This window comes from Carassius carassius, chromosome 23 (assembly GCF_963082965.1).
Source record: "Carassius carassius chromosome 23, fCarCar2.1, whole genome shotgun sequence".
Lineage (NCBI taxonomy): Eukaryota > Metazoa > Chordata > Actinopteri > Cypriniformes > Cyprinidae > Carassius > Carassius carassius.
This window is the reverse complement of record NC_081777.1, coordinates 31,366,664-31,385,130: the sequence shown is the minus strand read 5'-3', so window position 1 is coordinate 31,385,130 and position 18,467 is coordinate 31,366,664. Positions and strand designations below refer to the sequence as shown.

The window sequence follows — 18,467 nt, the reverse complement described above, 5'->3', positions numbered from 1 at the left end:
ATTTTACCCTCATTCGGAGATTAGATTATGGTTCTGACTGTTTCTTTAATAATCCTCACTGAAAGTTGCATACCTTTTTATCCCTCTTAAAGAAGCTCCACCTCTTTCTTTTCTTCTTCTCAGTGGTGGGCTTCACTGGTCCACAGCTGTTAATGATCAGATTTGTTCCGCCCTGAAAGAGTGAAACAATCATCAGAACACTGTTTCTACAAAACACACACACACACTCACTTGAACTGTATTTTTAGGCAGGAATGTGTCATTTTAAACATGCCTTTGCATCTATGAAATGATCCCTCATCATGGGCATCATCACCTCCACACTCTCATCTTGACTCTGATTGGCCAGACGGACAGCAGTGGGCGGAGTCTGTCCTCCTGCTTGTCTGATGGATTTGGTAGTGGAAGATTTCCTGTGTCGTGAATAATGCATTTCAGTTATGAATTCGGCGTGGAAACAATCAACTAACTGACATTTGAGAATGCATTTGTAATTATATAAACCCATATAATGTGCAATAATTAGCAAGAAAATATCTCTTGGTGTTATTTTAGTATTATTTATACATGATTATAGTATTGATTTATCATCTGAATTAGCGATCTCTTACCTGGTTTTGCTCCTGCAGGCCAGTATGAAGATGCAGATGATAATGCAAGTTAAAGCGATGCACACGCCCACCACAATCCCCGTCATGGACCTCTGATCCAGGTGATAGAAACCATCAGAAAACGCTGCAGACAGAGCAAAAAAACTGTATGAAGATGATGCCTATCTCATCTATGTGAATCTTCACATGAATGGCATGTAAGAATGCAATATTTCTATTGATTTTAACATCATTTCCAGCTCGCACTGCATGACTGGAAAGCTTCCGTTGTTCACCTGTGCCGGGGGCGGAGCCATGTCCTCGGGGGGTGTGTCCATCTGTAGCCACGGTCAGTTCTACAGCAGGTGAGAACGGCCCATCTCCCATCTGATTGGACGCTGAGACCTTCACCAGGTACACCAGACCGGACTGAAGATTCTCCAGCAGGGCCATCGTGACACTCCCTGACAACGAGAGTGACATTATTAACACAAAATATATATATATATGCTCATGAATTATTTATCATAAGACTCGAAAAATACTGTGGACCTTTTGAAAAATACTGTTTGTGCTGTTTTGTAAAAAACGTTTATATCTTTTCATTAATTGTGTGAAACCCAAAGTAAAATAAATAAATAAATAAATAAATACATACTTTGCATTAAGATTATTTAGATTTATGTTGAGAATATTACAATTTTTGTACATGTTAATATGCAACAATATTTTCATATGCAACATTTAATTTAATGCAACGTTTACTTTTGGTCCACAGCCATTAAAATCAGCAAATATTAAATTCAGCATAACAAACATTACAATGGTGAACTGTATAGATATTTAAGGAATCCTAATATATAAAATATGACAATTATATATTTTTGCATTACATTATAAAAAATTCCATGTACATTTATGCTAAATATAATTTCTTGTGCATGTTCTTGGCCAGTTTTTTTTTTTACTGCCTGTCTCTTTAATCTTCATGTGACGGCATAGGATCAGAGTTTTACTGCAAACCGCTGTGGTTATTTCTGACCAACAGATTCAGGGTTTTAGCACATAGTGAAATGTATAATACTGTTTCAAAGCAGATTTACAGCTTTCTTAATCAGTTTTAGTTATTTTAGCAGCTCAAGTCAAACTAAATGAAAATGAGAAATGTCACAAAACCTTTATGATTTTTTTAAATTCAGTTTACATTTATTTTATTTCCAGTAAAAAAAATTTTATGGTTATGTTTAAGTTAACTATATAATGACCCTGGCTAGATTAATGTCCATATTGCATTAATATACAGCTATAAAATAATTTTAAAAATACAGTATTATATCATTACAAAATAATAATACATTACACACACACACACACACACACACACACACATACATATATATGTATGTATATATATATATTTTTTCGTGACACCAGCGCTGTATCTCCCTCAATCAGAGTGACTTATATATTTATTTATTTATTTATTCATAATTATTAAAAGGCATTAATTGTATTTTTGGGAAAAAATATTAATTTTTTTTTTTAAATAAAATAATTAAAAATGCAGACAGAATCAGCGCTGTCCATTTTTCAGCTCTAATACAAAAACTTATGTAATATCTGAAATACTAAGATGTGTGACACACATCATTTATTTTATAAAAAAAAGTTGTAATTTCGTTTTTGTATTTTTCTCATTTTTATGTATTTACTTATTCAGTATAGATGGTTTTATGTTAATGTCAGTTTTTGATATTTTAGTGCAATCAAGATAAACAACATGAAAATTAAAAATGTTGCACAGGCAACCAGCTGAAACAGAAGTTATATATATATGACGGTTTAAGTAGGCACACTCACCTTCTCTCTGCAGGATGTGCCACTCTCCAGCTGCCCAGGCTCGGCGTGATGCGTACAGGATGGTGTAACGAGTCACGGCGATGTTGAGCTCGTCAGGAGCTTTCCAGGACAACAGCGCCGTATCTCCCTCAATCAGAGTGACCTTCACTCCTACAGGAGCTCGAGTGGGAGCTGATCGGAGAACAGACAGACAAACAGACACCTGTCAATCAAAACCACTCAGTGCCTTCACAATAGAGACGGAAACCTCTTCTGTTCTCTTTTCTGCATTCAAAATGCTTCTTTAATACACAAGCTTGCTCTTATAACTTATTTTTAATAATTTTATGTCCTTCTGGATAAACTATTCCAAATGTGACACGGCTGTGTCTTGTGTGTTTTGAGTGATCACATCATGTATGTATGTGTACTGTAGATATTTATATGTATATATAAATACATACACATGCATTGAGGGTTCGAATCCCAGTGAACACATGTTAGGAGAAAATTGTTAGCCTGAATGCAATGTATGCTGCTTTGGATAAAAGCGTCTGCTAAATGCATAAAATATACTGTACATAAAGTACATATATTGACCTTCAGGTAGTGTGTTCTGGTAAACCACGGGACTCCAGGGACTGGACAGCTGGTCCACATGAAGACGAACTGCAAACTCATAATTGGTGTTTGGGTCCAAATCAGTGACCATCAGACTCTGGGCCGCCCTGCAGGAACACACACACGCATTAGAGGACGAGCATCACAATCTGTGTGTGTGTGTGTGTGTGTGTCAGTAACACTCACGTCTGCAGGTACAGCACCAGCGAGGCGTTCTGCAGGCCCACCGGGTTACAGCGCACCGTGTAGCTGACCATCTGTCCGCCGGTGAAAGCGGGTCGGGCCCAATGCAGGAACACAGAGGAGGAGGAGTTACTGCGGGCGTAAACGTGATGAGGCGGCGGAGGGGGCGGGACCAGGCGATCACGGACCGCTGCAAACACACACACAGACTTTTTTAGCCTACAAACTTTTTTAAAAATTCTTCTGAATCCTAACCCTATATGCTCACTAGGTCTGCCTTTTTTATATAAAAAACACAGTAAAAACAGTAATATTGTGAAATATTTTTACAAGTTCAAACAGCTGTTTCCTGTGTGAATCTCTGTTAAAGTTTAATTTATTTCTGTGATGCTCCGCTGTATTTCCAGCATCATTCCTCCAGTCTTCAGTGTCACATGATCTTCAGAAATCATGAAAATATGATGATTTACTGTTCAAGAAACATTTCTGATTATTATCAATGTTACAAATATTTGTTCTGCTTTATATTTTTTGTGGAAACAGCATTTATAATAGAAATCTTTTGTAACAATCTCTTTTTTTTTTCAATATAATGCATCAATTTAAATATTTATTTATTCGTTTGCATACATTTTTTTCATGATGTAAAAATCTAAAAAAATACATATTAGTTGTATTAGCTCTTCTATTTTTTTTGGTATCTTGCATTTGCAAAGTTATTTGAAACTTGAACTTATATAATTGTTTAGAACCACTTAAGCCAAGAATAAGCTCTAGAAGTGTGTTTGTGTGTCGCAGCTGAACTCACAAACACATCCCGGTGTGCTGATGGTCTGGTCTGCCTGGTATCCTTCACCCATCAAACTATAAGCCAGGAGTTTGACATGGTACTTTTTTCTTGGATCTATAATAAAGAAATACAAGAAGAAGAAAAAAAGTTGCTGCTGGATTTAGAATGGGTTAATTGTGTGTTCACACATACAGCAACAAATCAACAGAAATTTGCTTTAAAAAAAAAAAAAAAAACAGTGAATGAGAAGCCCTGTCAGAAACGATCAGCAATTCTAAATTGATCCATGCACTGATGCATTGCTGATCGTTCAGCTTGTTCATGAAATGATGCATGATGTGTTCTGCTACTGATACACATCTTTAATAGCAACAGTACAGATTTCTCACCCTGGAGCACAAAACCAGTCATAAAGGTCAATTTTTGGAAATTGAGATGTATACGTCTTTTATACAGCTTTCATTAATGTACTGTTTATTAGGAGGACAATATTTGGCTGAGATACAACTGTTTGATGTTAAACCTAATCTGGAATCTGAGGGTGCAAAAATTCTGAATACTGAGAAAATCATCTTTAAAGTTGTACAAATTAATTCTTAGCACTAATTCTTATTACTAATTAAAAATTAAGTTTTGATAGATTAACAGTAGGAAATGTATAAAATATATTCATGGAACATGATCTTTACTTAATATCCTAATGATTTTTGGGATAAAAGAAAAATTGATAATTTTGACCAATGCAATGTATTTTTGGCTGTTGCTACAAATATACCCCAGAGACTCATATAGCATTGGATCGTGTGTGTGTGTAGCACATGTGGCTAATCATGAGCAGATGCCCTGAGCTGGAGGTGCTGGTCAGTGAGTTTGTGGTCAATTCTCCAGCTGCTCAACACAAAAGACGAGTGTCCATCCCCCGTCATCCATCTGCTTCAGCCCCTCACTGACTGACCACTGACCAAAGGGTTAAATCAGAGACCCAAAGGCCATGGGAAACACACGCAGAGAGGTCAGTCACGTGACCAAAACCACAAACTCAGCGATCATAAAGAGACTGAGCTCATCTGCTCATCTGGGCTCATCATATATTCAAATGAAATTCACAGGAAAGCATTAACCGTTATAAAAATTGCACTCTAAAAGTTGCTATCCAATTGTTTTGGATTTACTAAATTACCAAAAATATTTTATAGATATGCAACACACAAATATACATTTTAATCAAGGAAATATTATTTAATACATTGTGTAGCATGAATGAACTACCAAATTATTATTCTTTTACATTTTCAGGACTGGAAATTACTTTTTTTTTTACACAACACAATCTTAAACATCCTGATAACTATGATAAAATGCATATTTTAAAATAGTATTTTTTCTTTATAATGATTTTATTTATATTAAATTATTTATGAGCGTCACATCATTTCAGTTGCTGCAGTGTCCATGTTGTCTTGTAGTACTGACTTTAGCCACATGGCGGCGCTACACAACACAGATTCAATCCTGACATCACTGAATGTGTTCTCCGCTTCAGATCCTGCAACTAAATAATCCTGACTTACTGTCTGTAATTGTGCAGCTGGCAAATAACATGAACATGAATGTTTTACAGCATCAAGACACAAGGGTTAAACATAATACATAAATACATATCTAAAGTGTATATTTTTGAATCTGTTTTTTTTTTCTCAGTTTAATTTCTTTTTACTTTTGGGCTAATCACGCAAACAGTCCTTTGGTGTGAAAAATCAACTTTTTAATATCTATCATTTAATTTGGATTAAGATTTCATTTTTATTTTTCAGTTTCCACTTTAATTTTAAAATTTAGTAAAGTTTCATGTTATGTAATATTTTATTCGTTTATTTTTCAATATGCCTATATAGTTTTATAAAAATTATTTTAGTTCATTTAGTTTTAGATATTTTAGTACTTCAAGTTTAACCAAACAAAGATGACAAATGTTTCCTCGGCAACCAGTGGAAAGAAAATAGTTTGTTTTGTTTATATTTAATTCTAATATCATAATATTTCATTAACTTTAAATTAAATTAAAAATTAAATTTATGCATTTAGCATTCGCTTTTATCCAAAGCGACTCATTTCATTAAATTTTTCATATTCATCACTTCATTTCATCTAACTTTTATTTTATTTCAAGTGACAGACATGTTTTTCTGGTTTTAGTTTTCTTCAGTATAATAACTTTTATTTTAAATATTTTTTCATATTTAATTTTGATTTTAATTCTAGTTTAAGCTACAGTAGTTTGGTTATGTGCTATTGACATTTTTATTAGTCTGTATTTTATACATTTCTATGTTATTTTTTTCTTTACAGTTTTACTGATATTGACAGAATGTCGTCTTTAAAGCCTGGCGAATCAGACCTCTATCAGTCGGACTGATTGATTAATGATCAATGACATCACAGCCACTGAGATCTATAGAGCAGGGATGGAGGGGGCGGGGCCAAACCCAGCAGTCCTGTCCTGATTGGACGGTTTGGGAAACAGTGTGTGGCACTGAGATCCACAGCTATGAAGAGGCTCGGTGGAGGGTTCACACACAGATAAAGCTCCGTAGGAATCTGGGGCCAGAGGTCAGGCACACAAGTCAGGACTCTTTCTTCAGGCCATCAGCATTCAGAGTGAGATAAAGAAAGTATTTGGATGGTGAATGACACACAAATCTCACTTTAAATCGCATGGAGAGTAAGACGTGCGTGAGTCCACAAACAATAGCTAGGGGGAAAATAAGACATTTTGAAATAATAATAAATGGAAATCATTCTATATCATTACATGTGATGTTATGGTGCCTTGGAAGTCAGTTTGAGACACAGCCAATAAAAAAAAAGGACACATACTCGACATAAAACACCTCGAACCCTAAACCCCAAAAACACCCTGAACAACTGCCTTCCTCTGCTACAAGAGCCTTCAGATATGAACCACACACTGAGAGAGGGGGACATCTGACCTCTGACCTCTGACGTGGAATCTGTGCAAGTCAAATCCTGTCGAGAGGGTCGGGAAGCCTGGAAAACCAGCCAAAGCTTAGAGATATGCCAGGTGTCTTTACTCACTGTAATCAAACGGACATTTTGACATATTTCAAACTGATATTATAGAATCTAAAATAATATTTCAATTTAATTGATTCTTCGGGGTCTTCAGAGTCCATAAAATATGAAGACATCATGAAATATATATAAATAATATCTACAAAAAAACTACAGATATGAACTAAAAAATTTTGTCACAGGCAAAGAAAAAAGAAAATTATACAAAAAATATTCATCCATCCATCCATCCATCCATCTTCTTCCGCTTATCCGGGGCCGGGTCGCGGGGGCAGCAGTCTAAGCAGAGAACCCCAGACTTCCCTCTCCCTAGACACTTCCTCCAGCTCTTCAGGGGGGGCACCGAGGCGTTCCCAGGCCAGCCGGGAGACATAGTTTCTCCAGCGTGTCCTAGGTCTTCCCCGGGGTCTCCTCCCAGTGGGACGCGCCCGGAACACCTTCCCGGGAAGGCGTCCAGGAGGCATCCGGAACAGATGCCGAGCCACCTCAGCTGACCCCTCTCGATGTGGAGGAGCAGCGGCTCTACTCTGAGCTCCTCCCGGGTGACTGAGCTTCTCACCCTATCTCTAAGGGATCGCCCAGCCACCCTGCGGAGAAAGCTCATTTCGGCCGCCTGATTCCGTGATCTTGTCCTTTCGGTCATGACCCAAAGCTCATGACCATAGGTGAGAGTAGGAACGTAGATTGACCGGTAAATCGAGAGCTTCGCCTTGCGGCTCAGCTCTTTCTTCACCACGACAGACCGGTACATCGACCGCATTACTGCAGAAGCTGCACCGATCCGTCTGTCAATCTCCCGTTCCATCCTTCCCTCACTCGTGAACAAGACCCCAAGATACTTAAACTCCTCCACTTGAGACAGGAACTCTCCACCAACCTGAAGTGGGCAAGCCACCCTTTTCCGACTGAGGACCATGGCCTCGAATTTGGAGGTGCTGATTCTCATCCCAGCCGCTTCACACTCGGCTGCAAACCGTCCCAGTGCATGCTGAAGGTCCTGGCTTGATGAGGCCAACACGACATCATCATCCGCAAAGAGCAGAGACGAAATCGTGTTGTCACCAAACCTGACCCTCTCCGGCCCCTGGCTGCGCCTAGAAATTCTGTCCATAAAAATCATGAACAGAACCGGCGACAAAGGGCAGCCCTGCCGGAGTCCAACACGCACCGGGAACAAGTCTGACTTACTGCTGGCAATACGAACCAAGCTCCTGCTCCGGTCGTACAGGGACCGGAGAGCCCTTAGCAAAGGGCCCCGGACCCCATACTCCCGATACTCCAGCACCCTGTAGAGGGTATAGAGCTGGTCCAGTGTTCCACGGCCTGGATGAAAACCACACTGTTCCTCCTGAATCCGAGGTTCTACTATCGGCCGGATTCTCCTCTCCACTACCCTGGCATAGTGACGGTGTGTGTTATCTCAGTGAGGGTTGTGTGTGGTGTTTCTCCTCTCGGTGTGTTCCGAGTGACGGTGTGTGTTATCTCAGCGAGGGTCGTATGTGGTGTTTCTCCTCTCGATGTGTTCCGAGTGACGGTGTGTGTTATCTCAGCGAGGGTCGTGTGTGGTGTTTTCCTCTCGGTGTGTTCCGAGTGACGGTGTGTGTTATCTCAGCGAGGGTCGTGTGTGGTGTTTTCCTCTCGGTGTGTTCCGAGTGACGGTGTGTGTTCTCTCAGCGAGGGTCGTGTGTGGTGTTTCTCCTCTCGATGTGTTCCGAGTGACGGTGTGTGTTATCTCAGCGAGGGTCGTGTGTGGTGTTTCTCCTCTCGGTGTGTTCCGAGTGACGGTGTGTGTTCTCTCAGCGAGGGTCGTGTGTGGTGTTTCTCCTCTCGGTGTGTTCCGAGTGACGGTGTGTGTTATCTCAGCGAGGGTCGTGTGTGGTGTTTCTCCTCTCTGTGTGTTCCGAGTGACGGTGTGTGTTATCTCAGCGAGGGTCGTGTGTGGTGTTTCTCCTCTCGGTGTGTTCCGAGTGACGGTGTGTGTTATCTCAGCGAGGGTCGTGTGTGGTGTTTCTCCTCTCGATGTGTTCCGAGTGACGGTGTGTGTTCTCTCAGCGAGGGTCGTGTGTGGTGTTTCTCCTCTCGGTGTGTTCCGAGTGACGGTGTGTGTTATCTCAGCGAGGGTCGTGTGTGGTGTTTCTCCTCTCTTTGTGTTCCGAGTGACGGTGTGTGTTATCTCAGCGAGGGTCGTGTGTGGTGTTTCTCCTCTCGATGTGTTCCGAGTGACGGTGTGTGTTCTCTCAGCGAGGGTCGTGTGTGGTGTTTCTCCTCTCGGTGTGTTCCGAGTGACGGTGTGTGTTATCTCAGCGAGGGTCGTGTGTGGTGTTTCTCCTCTCTGTGTGTTCCGAGTGACGGTGTGTGTTATCTCAGCGAGGGTCGTGTGTGGTGTTTCTCCTCTCGGTGTGTTCCGAGTGACGGTGTGTGTTCTCTCAGCGAGGGTCGTGTGTGGTGTTTCTCCTCTCGGTGTGTTCCGAGTGACGGTGTGTGTTATCTCAGCGAGGGTCGTGTGTGGTGTTTCTCCTCTCGGTGTGTTCCGAGTGACGGTGTGTGTTCTCTCAGCGAGGGTCGTGTGTGGTGTTTCTCCTCTCGGTGTGTTCCGAGTGACGGTGTGTGTTCTCTCAGCGAGGGTCGTGTGTGGTGTTTCTCCTCTCGGTGTGTTCCGAGTGACGGTGTGTGTTATCTCAGCGAGGGTCGTGTGTGGTGTTTCTCCTCTCGGTGTGTTCCGAGTGACGGTGTGTGTTCTCTCAGCGAGGGTCGTGTGTGGTGTTTCTCCTCTCGGTGTGTTCCGAGTGACGGTGTGTGTTATCTCAGTGAGGGTCGTGTGTGGTGTTTTCCTCTCTGTGTGTTCCGAGTGACGGTGTGTGTTCTCTCAATGAGGGTTGTGTGTGGTGTTTTTCCTCTCGGTGTGTTCCGAGTGACGGTGTGTGTTATCTCAGCGAGGGGTGTGTGTGGTGTTTCTCCTCTCGGTGTGTTCCGAGTGACGGTGTGTGTTCTCTCAATGAGGGTTGTGTGTGGTGTTTTTCCTCTCGGTGTGTTCCGAGTGACGGTGTGTGTTATCTCAGTGAGGGTCGTGTGTGGTGTTTCTCCTCTCTGTGTGTTCCAAGTGACGGTGTGTGTTCTCTCAGTGAGGATTGTGTGTGGTGTTTTCCTCTCGGTGTGTTCTGAGTGACAGTGTGTGTTCTCTCAGTGAGGGTTGTGTGTGGTCTTTCTTCTCTCGGTGTTTTCCGAGTGACGGTGTGTGTTATCTCAGTGAGGGGTGTGTTCTGAGTGACGGTGTGTGTTATCTCAGTGAGGGTTGTGTGTGGTCTTTCTTCTCTCGGTGTTTTCCGAGTGACGGTGTGTGTTATCTCAGTGAGGGTTGTGTGTGGTGTTTCTCCTCTCGGTGTGTTCTGAGTGACGGTGTGTGTTATCTCACTGAGGGTTGTGTGTGGTCTTTTTCCTCTCGGTGTGTTCTGAGTGACGGTGTGTGTTATCTCACTGAGGGTTGTGTGTGGTGTTTTCCTCTCGGTGTGTTAAGAGTGACGGTGTGTGTTATCTCAGTGAGGGTTGTGTGTGGTGTTTTCCTCTCGGTGTGTTAAGAGTGACGGTGTGTGTTATCTCAGTGAGGGTCGTGTGTGGTGTTTTCCTCTCGGTGTGTTAAGAGTGACGGTGTGTGTTATCTCAGTGAGGGTCGTGTGTGGTGTTTTCCTCTCGGTGTGTTAAGAGTGACGGTGTGTGTTATCTCACTGAGGGTTGTGTGTGGTGTTTTCCTCTCGGTGTGTTCTGAGTGACGGTGTGTGTTATCTCACTGAGGGTTGTGTGTGGTGTTTTCCTCTCGGTGTGTTAAGAGTGACGGTGTGTGTTATCTCAGTGAGGGTCGTGTGTGGTGTTTTCCTCTCGGTGTGTTCTGAGTGATGGTGTGTGTTATCTCAGTGAGGGTTGTGTGTGGTGTTTCTCCTCTCGGTGTGTTCTGAGTGACGGTGTGTGTTATCTCAGTGAGGGTTGTGTGTGGTGTTTCTCCTCTCGGTGTGTTCTGAGTGACGGTGTGTGTTATCTCACTGAGGGTTGAGTGTGGTGTTTTCCTCTCGGTGTGTTAAGAGTGACGGTGTGTGTTATCTCAGTGAGGGTTGTGTGTGGTGTTTTCCTCTCGGTGTGTTAAGAGTGACGGTGTGTGTTATCTCAGTGAGGGTCGTGTGTGGTGTTTTCCTCTCGGTGTGTTAAGAGTGACGGTGTGTGTTATCTCACTGAGGGTTGTGTGTAGTGTTTGGCTGCTCTGAGTCTGTTTTGAGCCATGTGTTAAGAGTTGTGTTGCTAGGAATGAGTTTTGCAGGTGATGTGAACTGTTTAGCTCAGGTGACTGTTGCTAGTGCAACAGTATAAAATAATGTGCTATATATATATATATATATATATATATTCTGTGGCATCAATATGGGGTTGCTAAGATGTTCTTAGTGCTTTGAAGTGAATTTATCAAGTTGCTATGCAGTTGCTAATGTTTTGAGTTAGTAAACACCTCTACTAACAACTCTCCACCAATGGAGAGCTTCACACACTCAAATAACTCAATGCAGAAAACACCCATTCACTGCTGTGAGGTCAGCTCTCCTGGATGTTCTAGCAAAGCTAATGAATGAGCCTGCATTAATTAAAGAGTGAGCATTAGAGTCAGTAACCCTCACAGACCCTCACACCCTAAATATTACCAATGACACACACCCGGGGGAAAAACAAGCGAGGAACATCATGTACAACACACTCAGTGACATCTATTACCACTGAAACTCATGTAGTTTCACACTTTACAGTGGAAGGACAAAAACAGAATCTTGAATCATGGGAAAGTTGCCAGGTTTACTTGGTTTAAATGGTTGTCATTGTGTGTGTGTGTGTGTGTGTGTGTGTGTGTGTCCATGTGTGTGTGTGAGTGAGTGTGTGAGTGTGTGTGTATGTGTGTGTGAGTGAGTGAGTGAGTGAGTGAGTGTGTGTGTGTGTGTGTGTGTGTGTGTGAGTGAGTGAGTGAGTATGTGAGTGTGTGTGTGTGTGTGTGTGTGTGTGTGTGTGTGTGTGTGTGTGTGTGTGTGTGTTTGTGTGTGTGTGTGTGTGAGTGAGTGTGAGTGAGTGTGTGTGTGTGTGAGTGTGAGTGTGTTAGTGTTTGTGTATGTGGGTGTGAGTGTGTGTGTGTGTGTGTCTGGGGGCTTTGTATGAGGGGCTTTGATGATGTGAACCTCGTCCCACATTCTGTCCTCCTAAGGTCATAAAATACACCGTAAAGCTCCCAACCACAGCTCCTCTCTCTCTCTGCTCCTCTTTTCACCTCCTCTGGACTGAGAAAGCCTTACTCTCCTGAGAGGTGTCCACAACTCTAATGAATAGAGTTTAGCTCCTTCACATCTCTCTGAATACAGCACCAAAACAAACTCATTTCTGTTCGTAAAAACTGTCTGGCTTAATTATAGTACCACAGAAAGGAAAATTCACTATAATGTCTTAATCTACACTACTTTAGAAAAATAATCGGACAATATTTTTGTCTCGTTTTAAAGTACAATTACCTAAACATTCTGAAATCTAAATTATTTTACTGGAGATGCAACATGATGAGTGAGTTTGTGCTTAAAACAACATCAAATATATTTCAATGGGGTCAGAAAAATGAGGTCTGTCCCCATTTTTTCTTGTTTTAAGCATAAAATCATTTTTAACAATATTTTAACAATATCATATTTTTAATAAAAAAAACTCAAACTTGTTTGTAATGGAAAACAGTTTTTTTTTTTTTGCTGTGTGTTTTTGATTTAATGAAGTCCTGGTATGTTTTATTTAATGGTCAACTTGGTCTCAGATGTTTCTCTTAAAAACAGACCCAAAGTTGTCATCCAGTAAGAGTACAGAGCGATAAGATGTGAAGCAGCTCTGATCATCTGATGAGAAATGAGTTATAATACAATCGCCGACTAAAGGAGAAACGTTTTTTGAAATTCTTCAACAAAAGTCTCTATTTGTTCTCCATTTAACCCCAGTGCTGTCTAGGTGAAGCAACTGAGATATCTGGTCACTGACATTAAACTCAATTCCAATCAGCAGATCACAGTGATCTCATGTGACATTTGTGCAAATATTGTGTCCAGTGTATTGTGTCAGATGCTGACCAGCTGGATGACCTCTCTATGGCCACAGATGGCTCAAGCAAAGCCTTGTGGCACAACATTCATGACCACCACTGAACTACAGGCCTGAATGAGAGTGACCTTTATTGGCACGAAAGGGCAAGCACACCACAAACCTGCAACGCCCTCCTGCAGAGACTCATGGGAAGACCAGCGCTGCCCTGCACTGAGGCAGAGGACTGGCAGGGTCAGAGGTCATGGGGGGAGGGTCACTGGGAGTTTAGGGAGGAGAGTCACAAATCTACATTTCTAAAAAACACTCAAATGCTTCAGTTCTTGGCAAACCACTGTCCTGTTCATTAACAGACTCAGGATGAAGCAATGAACAGAAAGAATAATCAATATACAACATGAGAACATGCATCAGGCAGATGAGATGAGTCTTGCTGTTTTCACCATGAACCTCACACTTTTAAGACAAAAGTTCAGCTGATCTCAAGATATCAGTGTTGTGCAAAATTCAGAACTGAAGAACCAGCTCTCATTAATTCATGAGTGTGAAATTTAAACTGAATTAGCACAAATACATGGAAGTTGAATGAAATTGGCAAGAAAGGGAAATTATTGAATTGCAATTTAAATATATTCAACACAGTTGATGCATTCTGGAAATGTGTTTTTCCATCCTCATCCACTCATTCAGTTGCATTAATAACTTCTAATTTGCTGCAAATTGGGTAGGATAAGTGACGTAGAATATGTGCTAATAAACAGCCAGTATGTTAAATAAAGGCATGCAAATATACAAGTTAATATTGAGAACTGGTCCCTATCCTAAAGTGTTACCAAACCTTCAAATTTTGTAACTTTTTTCAAATCTTTCAAAGAAGCCTGAATTAAAATCATACACATTTTAAGAATTTCATTTAATTTTAATGCTACTTTCATATGTTTAAATTCAAATTGCAATTCTGCATCTTCAATTCAAATTAAATTCAATTTCATTCTGAAAAGTGCACAATTCTGCTCCATTCAGCGTTGAACACTGGACAGTGTTCAGAGAAGCTAACGTCCCTCTCTGACCGATCAAGACTCCCAAACTGTTCTCCATGCTCTGTTTTGGCATGTTTGCACACAGCTGCTGAATATGAGTTTTTAAAGTCACTGGTACTCACCCAGGCCTCCAATCGTGTGCTGGCGCTGGTGAGGGGGAACCTGGGTCGGTGGTCCTGCTGGTTCACTCTCTTCATGGTAGGAAAGTTTGTAGCCCTGCAGACCAGTGGTGCTGCCCGCTGGGAGATGCCAACGCAAAACAACAGTCGTGCAGTTCAGAGACTCCAGCTGAAGCACTGGTGCCAGGGGCACTGTGGGAGAAAACAAACATCCAATCAGAAATACATCTTCGCAAATACAATGCTTCGCGTTAATCCCAGATCTCGTGCCAGAACAAGTAAAGTTATGTTAGGAGTGCTGTAATTTCAGACTGCACCATTTAAATCTGACAGGAAGAAAAAAACATGACTAATCTCAAAGCACAGACCCCAGCAGCCCTGTAACCTCAGGAGAACAAATCTTCAAGATTTATTGGCAACAACTGCTGCTATGAGTCTCCCTCATCCAGACGAGACGGGACCCCACAGGAACGCCACCGGGGTTAAATCAATCCCAGTTTAATTAAACACACTCCCGCAGAGTTTCCTGCTGTATCTCTGTAGGCGTTATATTAGGACAGTAACCTAACTGAGATCAGATCAGAGGTGACTGAGTTTGATATGTGAGCTGAGGCTCACGGTGAGAGGCCTGCGGCTCTCGCTTTATAACCCATGACTAAAACCTTTCCAATGTGGATGAGAAGAGGGGTCAGAGGTCATGCAGGAACAAATGCAATGCCTTAATGAGATTATCAGCCCAAAGCAATGAGAAAGAGAGAGGGATTCACACTAATCTTTTCAAAGCATGTCTGGTGAAGGTTTTACAGTACGTACAGATGGCAGAAGATTCACATGAATGGATAGATAGATAGATAGATAGATAGATAGATAGATAGATAGATAGATAGATAGATAGATAGATAGATAGATAGATAGATAGATAGATAGATAGATAGATAGATAGATGGATGGAAGGAAGGACTGACAGATGGAATGACAGATGTTCCACCTTTAGTGCTGGAGGCCTTCGGTGTCCTGTGGGACGTCCAGGCCGATGGTTCTCCCCATCCCACGCTGGTCGCTGCAGAGATGCGGAGCAGGTACGTGGTGTCGGGCTGAAGACCCTCCAGGAGGTGATGGGTTTTGTGTCCTGAGAGCTCCAGCTGTGTCACTGCCCCATCTGTGCTGGTCCTGTATGAGAGGCGGTACCCAGACACACGACCGCGGCTCAGCTTATGAGACAGAGGCTGCCACGACACCTGGATATCAGACGGACTGCGGCTGGTGAGGCTCAACTCAGGAGCACGCAAGGGGACTGAGCCAGAGAGAGAGAGAAACCAGAAACAACATTTACTCCATGACAATCAGTACTTACAGACATCACAGACCCATTAGCAAACCCACAAACAGCCATAACAGACCTCATTTAGATATAGAAGCCTAAATAAAGTACAATAATAATGATAACCATTATGAATGGATCTCAGGGATAATATAGTCATATAATTTATACAACGATATAATGTTGCATCTTTTTTTAAAGGCAGGTGTTGCAGCACACTCAGCTCAATCCGAGTAAAATGGAGTGAATGGGTGCCGTCAGAATGAAAGTCCAAACAGCTGATAAAAACATCACAATAATCCACAGCACTCCAGTCCAGCAGTTAACATCTGGAGAAGACAAAAACTGCAAGTTTGTAAGAAACAAATACATCATTAAGGCATTTTAACTTCAAGCCATTGCTTCTTGCCAAAATGCGAGTCCATAATAGCGTCTGGTCTGAATCAGGAGAGAACTCTGCACAGTTCAAGTGCTATTTACGAGCCAAAACAGCTTTAAACAAATATGAGGCTGGATTTTGATGTGAGAGACAACAGGAGATAGACGTTTTCACTGGAGGAAGTGTTAGTATGGACTCGTATTTTAGCAGGAAGCAACTGCTTGAAGTTAAAAACGTCTTAATGATTGATTTGTTTCTTAGTTTTTGTCTTCTCCAGATGTTTACTGATGGACTGGAGTGCTGTGGATTATTGTGATGTTTTTATCAGCTGTTTGGGCTCTTATCCTGACGGCACCCATTCACTGCAGAGCATCCATTGATGAGACACTGATGCAATGCTACATTTCTCCAAATCTGTTCGCAGGAAAAAACTTCTTAATTAAAAATTTTAGATGAACTATTTCTATAATAGAACACAAATAGGTTTGAATGTCTGATCCTCATCCTCTACTCACCGTCCTCGAGTGTGTGCTGTATGACGTGGTCAGACATGCGGCTGGCACCCATAGGCATGTACGCTACGATGTAAAAGGTGTAGTTCCGCCCAGCCTCCAGGTCATCAATGATGTAGCGGGTAGTATCGTTACCGATAACAATCTGGTACTCTTCGTTATTTAGACCTGTTGGGAAACGACAGGACTTAATGTTTCACAATACTGAAAAGCATGACAAATTCAACTACATTGCAGTGTTTACAATGCCAAGATCTTGGGTTTGATTCCTGGGGAAAGTATGAACTGATAAAATGCACATTTTATTATTTTTTATTAATTTTTTTATACACATTAACAATGCATGGACAAAAAAAAAAAGATGTAGAATTTACCTTGAAACTAGTTTTTCTAGCATAATTCACACAATTAAAAAGAAATGCCAATTAACACATTGAATTGAACAAGAAATGTGACGACTAAAATGTTATTTTCTTTAAAACTTACTCTTGTATATAATAATCTTGTATTCTTTTTTTACAGTGCAGAGGAAAATTATATCATCCGAAATGCATGCTCCTTACCCTTTAGAACTCAAAATGCATGAATTCTCTAACTATTAGTCTGTGTGGCTATTCAAAACCAGTGCCAGAATAAAAAGAAACTTGTCAACTCAATCAACTTGGCCATGCCTTCTTTTAATTAACTGCATTATCAATTTAACTAAAGGCAAGTTCCACCTGCTGGTTTTCCCACAAGTCCACTGCACCTGATAACACTTTAATTAGGCCACATTAAGATGCTCAAATAAAAGAAACACTCTACAGCACTGAGTCTCCAACTGAATTTCTGACTCAATAAACCAGATACTCCACAGTCAACAGAAAAGGCCTTGTTCTGGTGCTGAATGGCCACGCTGAAGACTTTGACTCTGACGCACAGAGACAAACCCCCCAAAGCCTCTTCAGACACTCCAACACTTGGGATAATTAGCCTACTTTTGCAGCCCTTTCGATCACTTCCGATGCTTTTTGCCCTCTTGAGCAGATGCAGTGTGTATTCTGTCTCTTCAACTATTCTTCTCTAACTAAATGGCCTGGAATTCTGGAAGTCCAAGTGCAACCGGCAAAAGCCCTAATAAAGACTTCACACTTGTCCGAAGAGTTCCTGTTAAACGTCTCATTGTTTTCTCTTCCTTGTCTCCTCACAAGCTGGCAGGTGTATTTTGGAAATTTTTCTCAGAAGCTGAAAGAACGTCAATGCTTTTAAATTGCGCTCACTGCAGGAATAAATTGTGGCAACACAAGTAATCCACAGCACTCCAGTCCATCAGTTAACATCTCGAGAAGACAAAAGTTGCATGTTTGCAAGAAACAAATCTATCATTAAGAACTTTTAACTTTAAATCTGGCCATAAAGTCCTTCTCTTGTTGTTATTAATATCCACCCAGATATTTGTTTGATACTGTTTTGGCTTGTAAATGGTGCTTGATCTGTGCAGACTTCTCTCCTGATTCAGACCAGAATTATGAATCATGGACTCAGATTTGAAAAACATCTTGATACTGGATTTGTTTCTTCTTTATTCTTCTCCAGATGTTCACTGATGGACTGGAGTGCTGTGGATCATTGTGATGTTTTTATCAGCTGTTTGGACTCTCATTCTGACGGCACCCATTCACTGCAGAGCATCCATTGATGAGACACTGATCCAATGCTAGATTTCTACAAACCTGATGAAGAAACAAACTCATCCTGATCTTGCATGGCCTGAGAGTGAGGACATTTTTTGGTGAACTATTCCTTTAATTGGGCTCTTGTGCTTTTTCACCACTCTCCGCTCCACATTTAACCGTTTATATCTGAGACTAGGGCTGGGCGATATATCGAACGATATGATCA

The 18,467-nt window shown here is 41.4% G+C and overlaps 1 protein-coding gene across 1 annotated transcript in view; it reads right to left on the bottom strand.

Annotated features, from left to right (window-relative positions):
• Positions 1-18,467, bottom strand: part of LOC132101776 (protogenin A-like) — a 38,065-nt gene that overhangs the window by 3,788 nt on the left and 15,810 nt on the right. The window contains exons 8-18 of the mRNA XM_059506975.1: positions 16,590-16,754; positions 15,363-15,668; positions 14,378-14,566; positions 4,042-4,137; positions 3,237-3,423; positions 3,030-3,157; positions 2,451-2,621; positions 887-1,054; positions 612-735; positions 275-413; positions 74-172 (exon numbers count right to left, since the gene is read on the bottom strand). Coding sequence (XP_059362958.1) covers positions 74-172; positions 275-413; positions 612-735; positions 887-1,054; positions 2,451-2,621; positions 3,030-3,157; positions 3,237-3,423; positions 4,042-4,137; positions 14,378-14,566; positions 15,363-15,668; positions 16,590-16,754 — 1,772 coding nt within the window. The remainder of the gene's footprint in view (positions 1-73; positions 173-274; positions 414-611; positions 736-886; positions 1,055-2,450; positions 2,622-3,029; positions 3,158-3,236; positions 3,424-4,041; positions 4,138-14,377; positions 14,567-15,362; positions 15,669-16,589; positions 16,755-18,467) is intronic.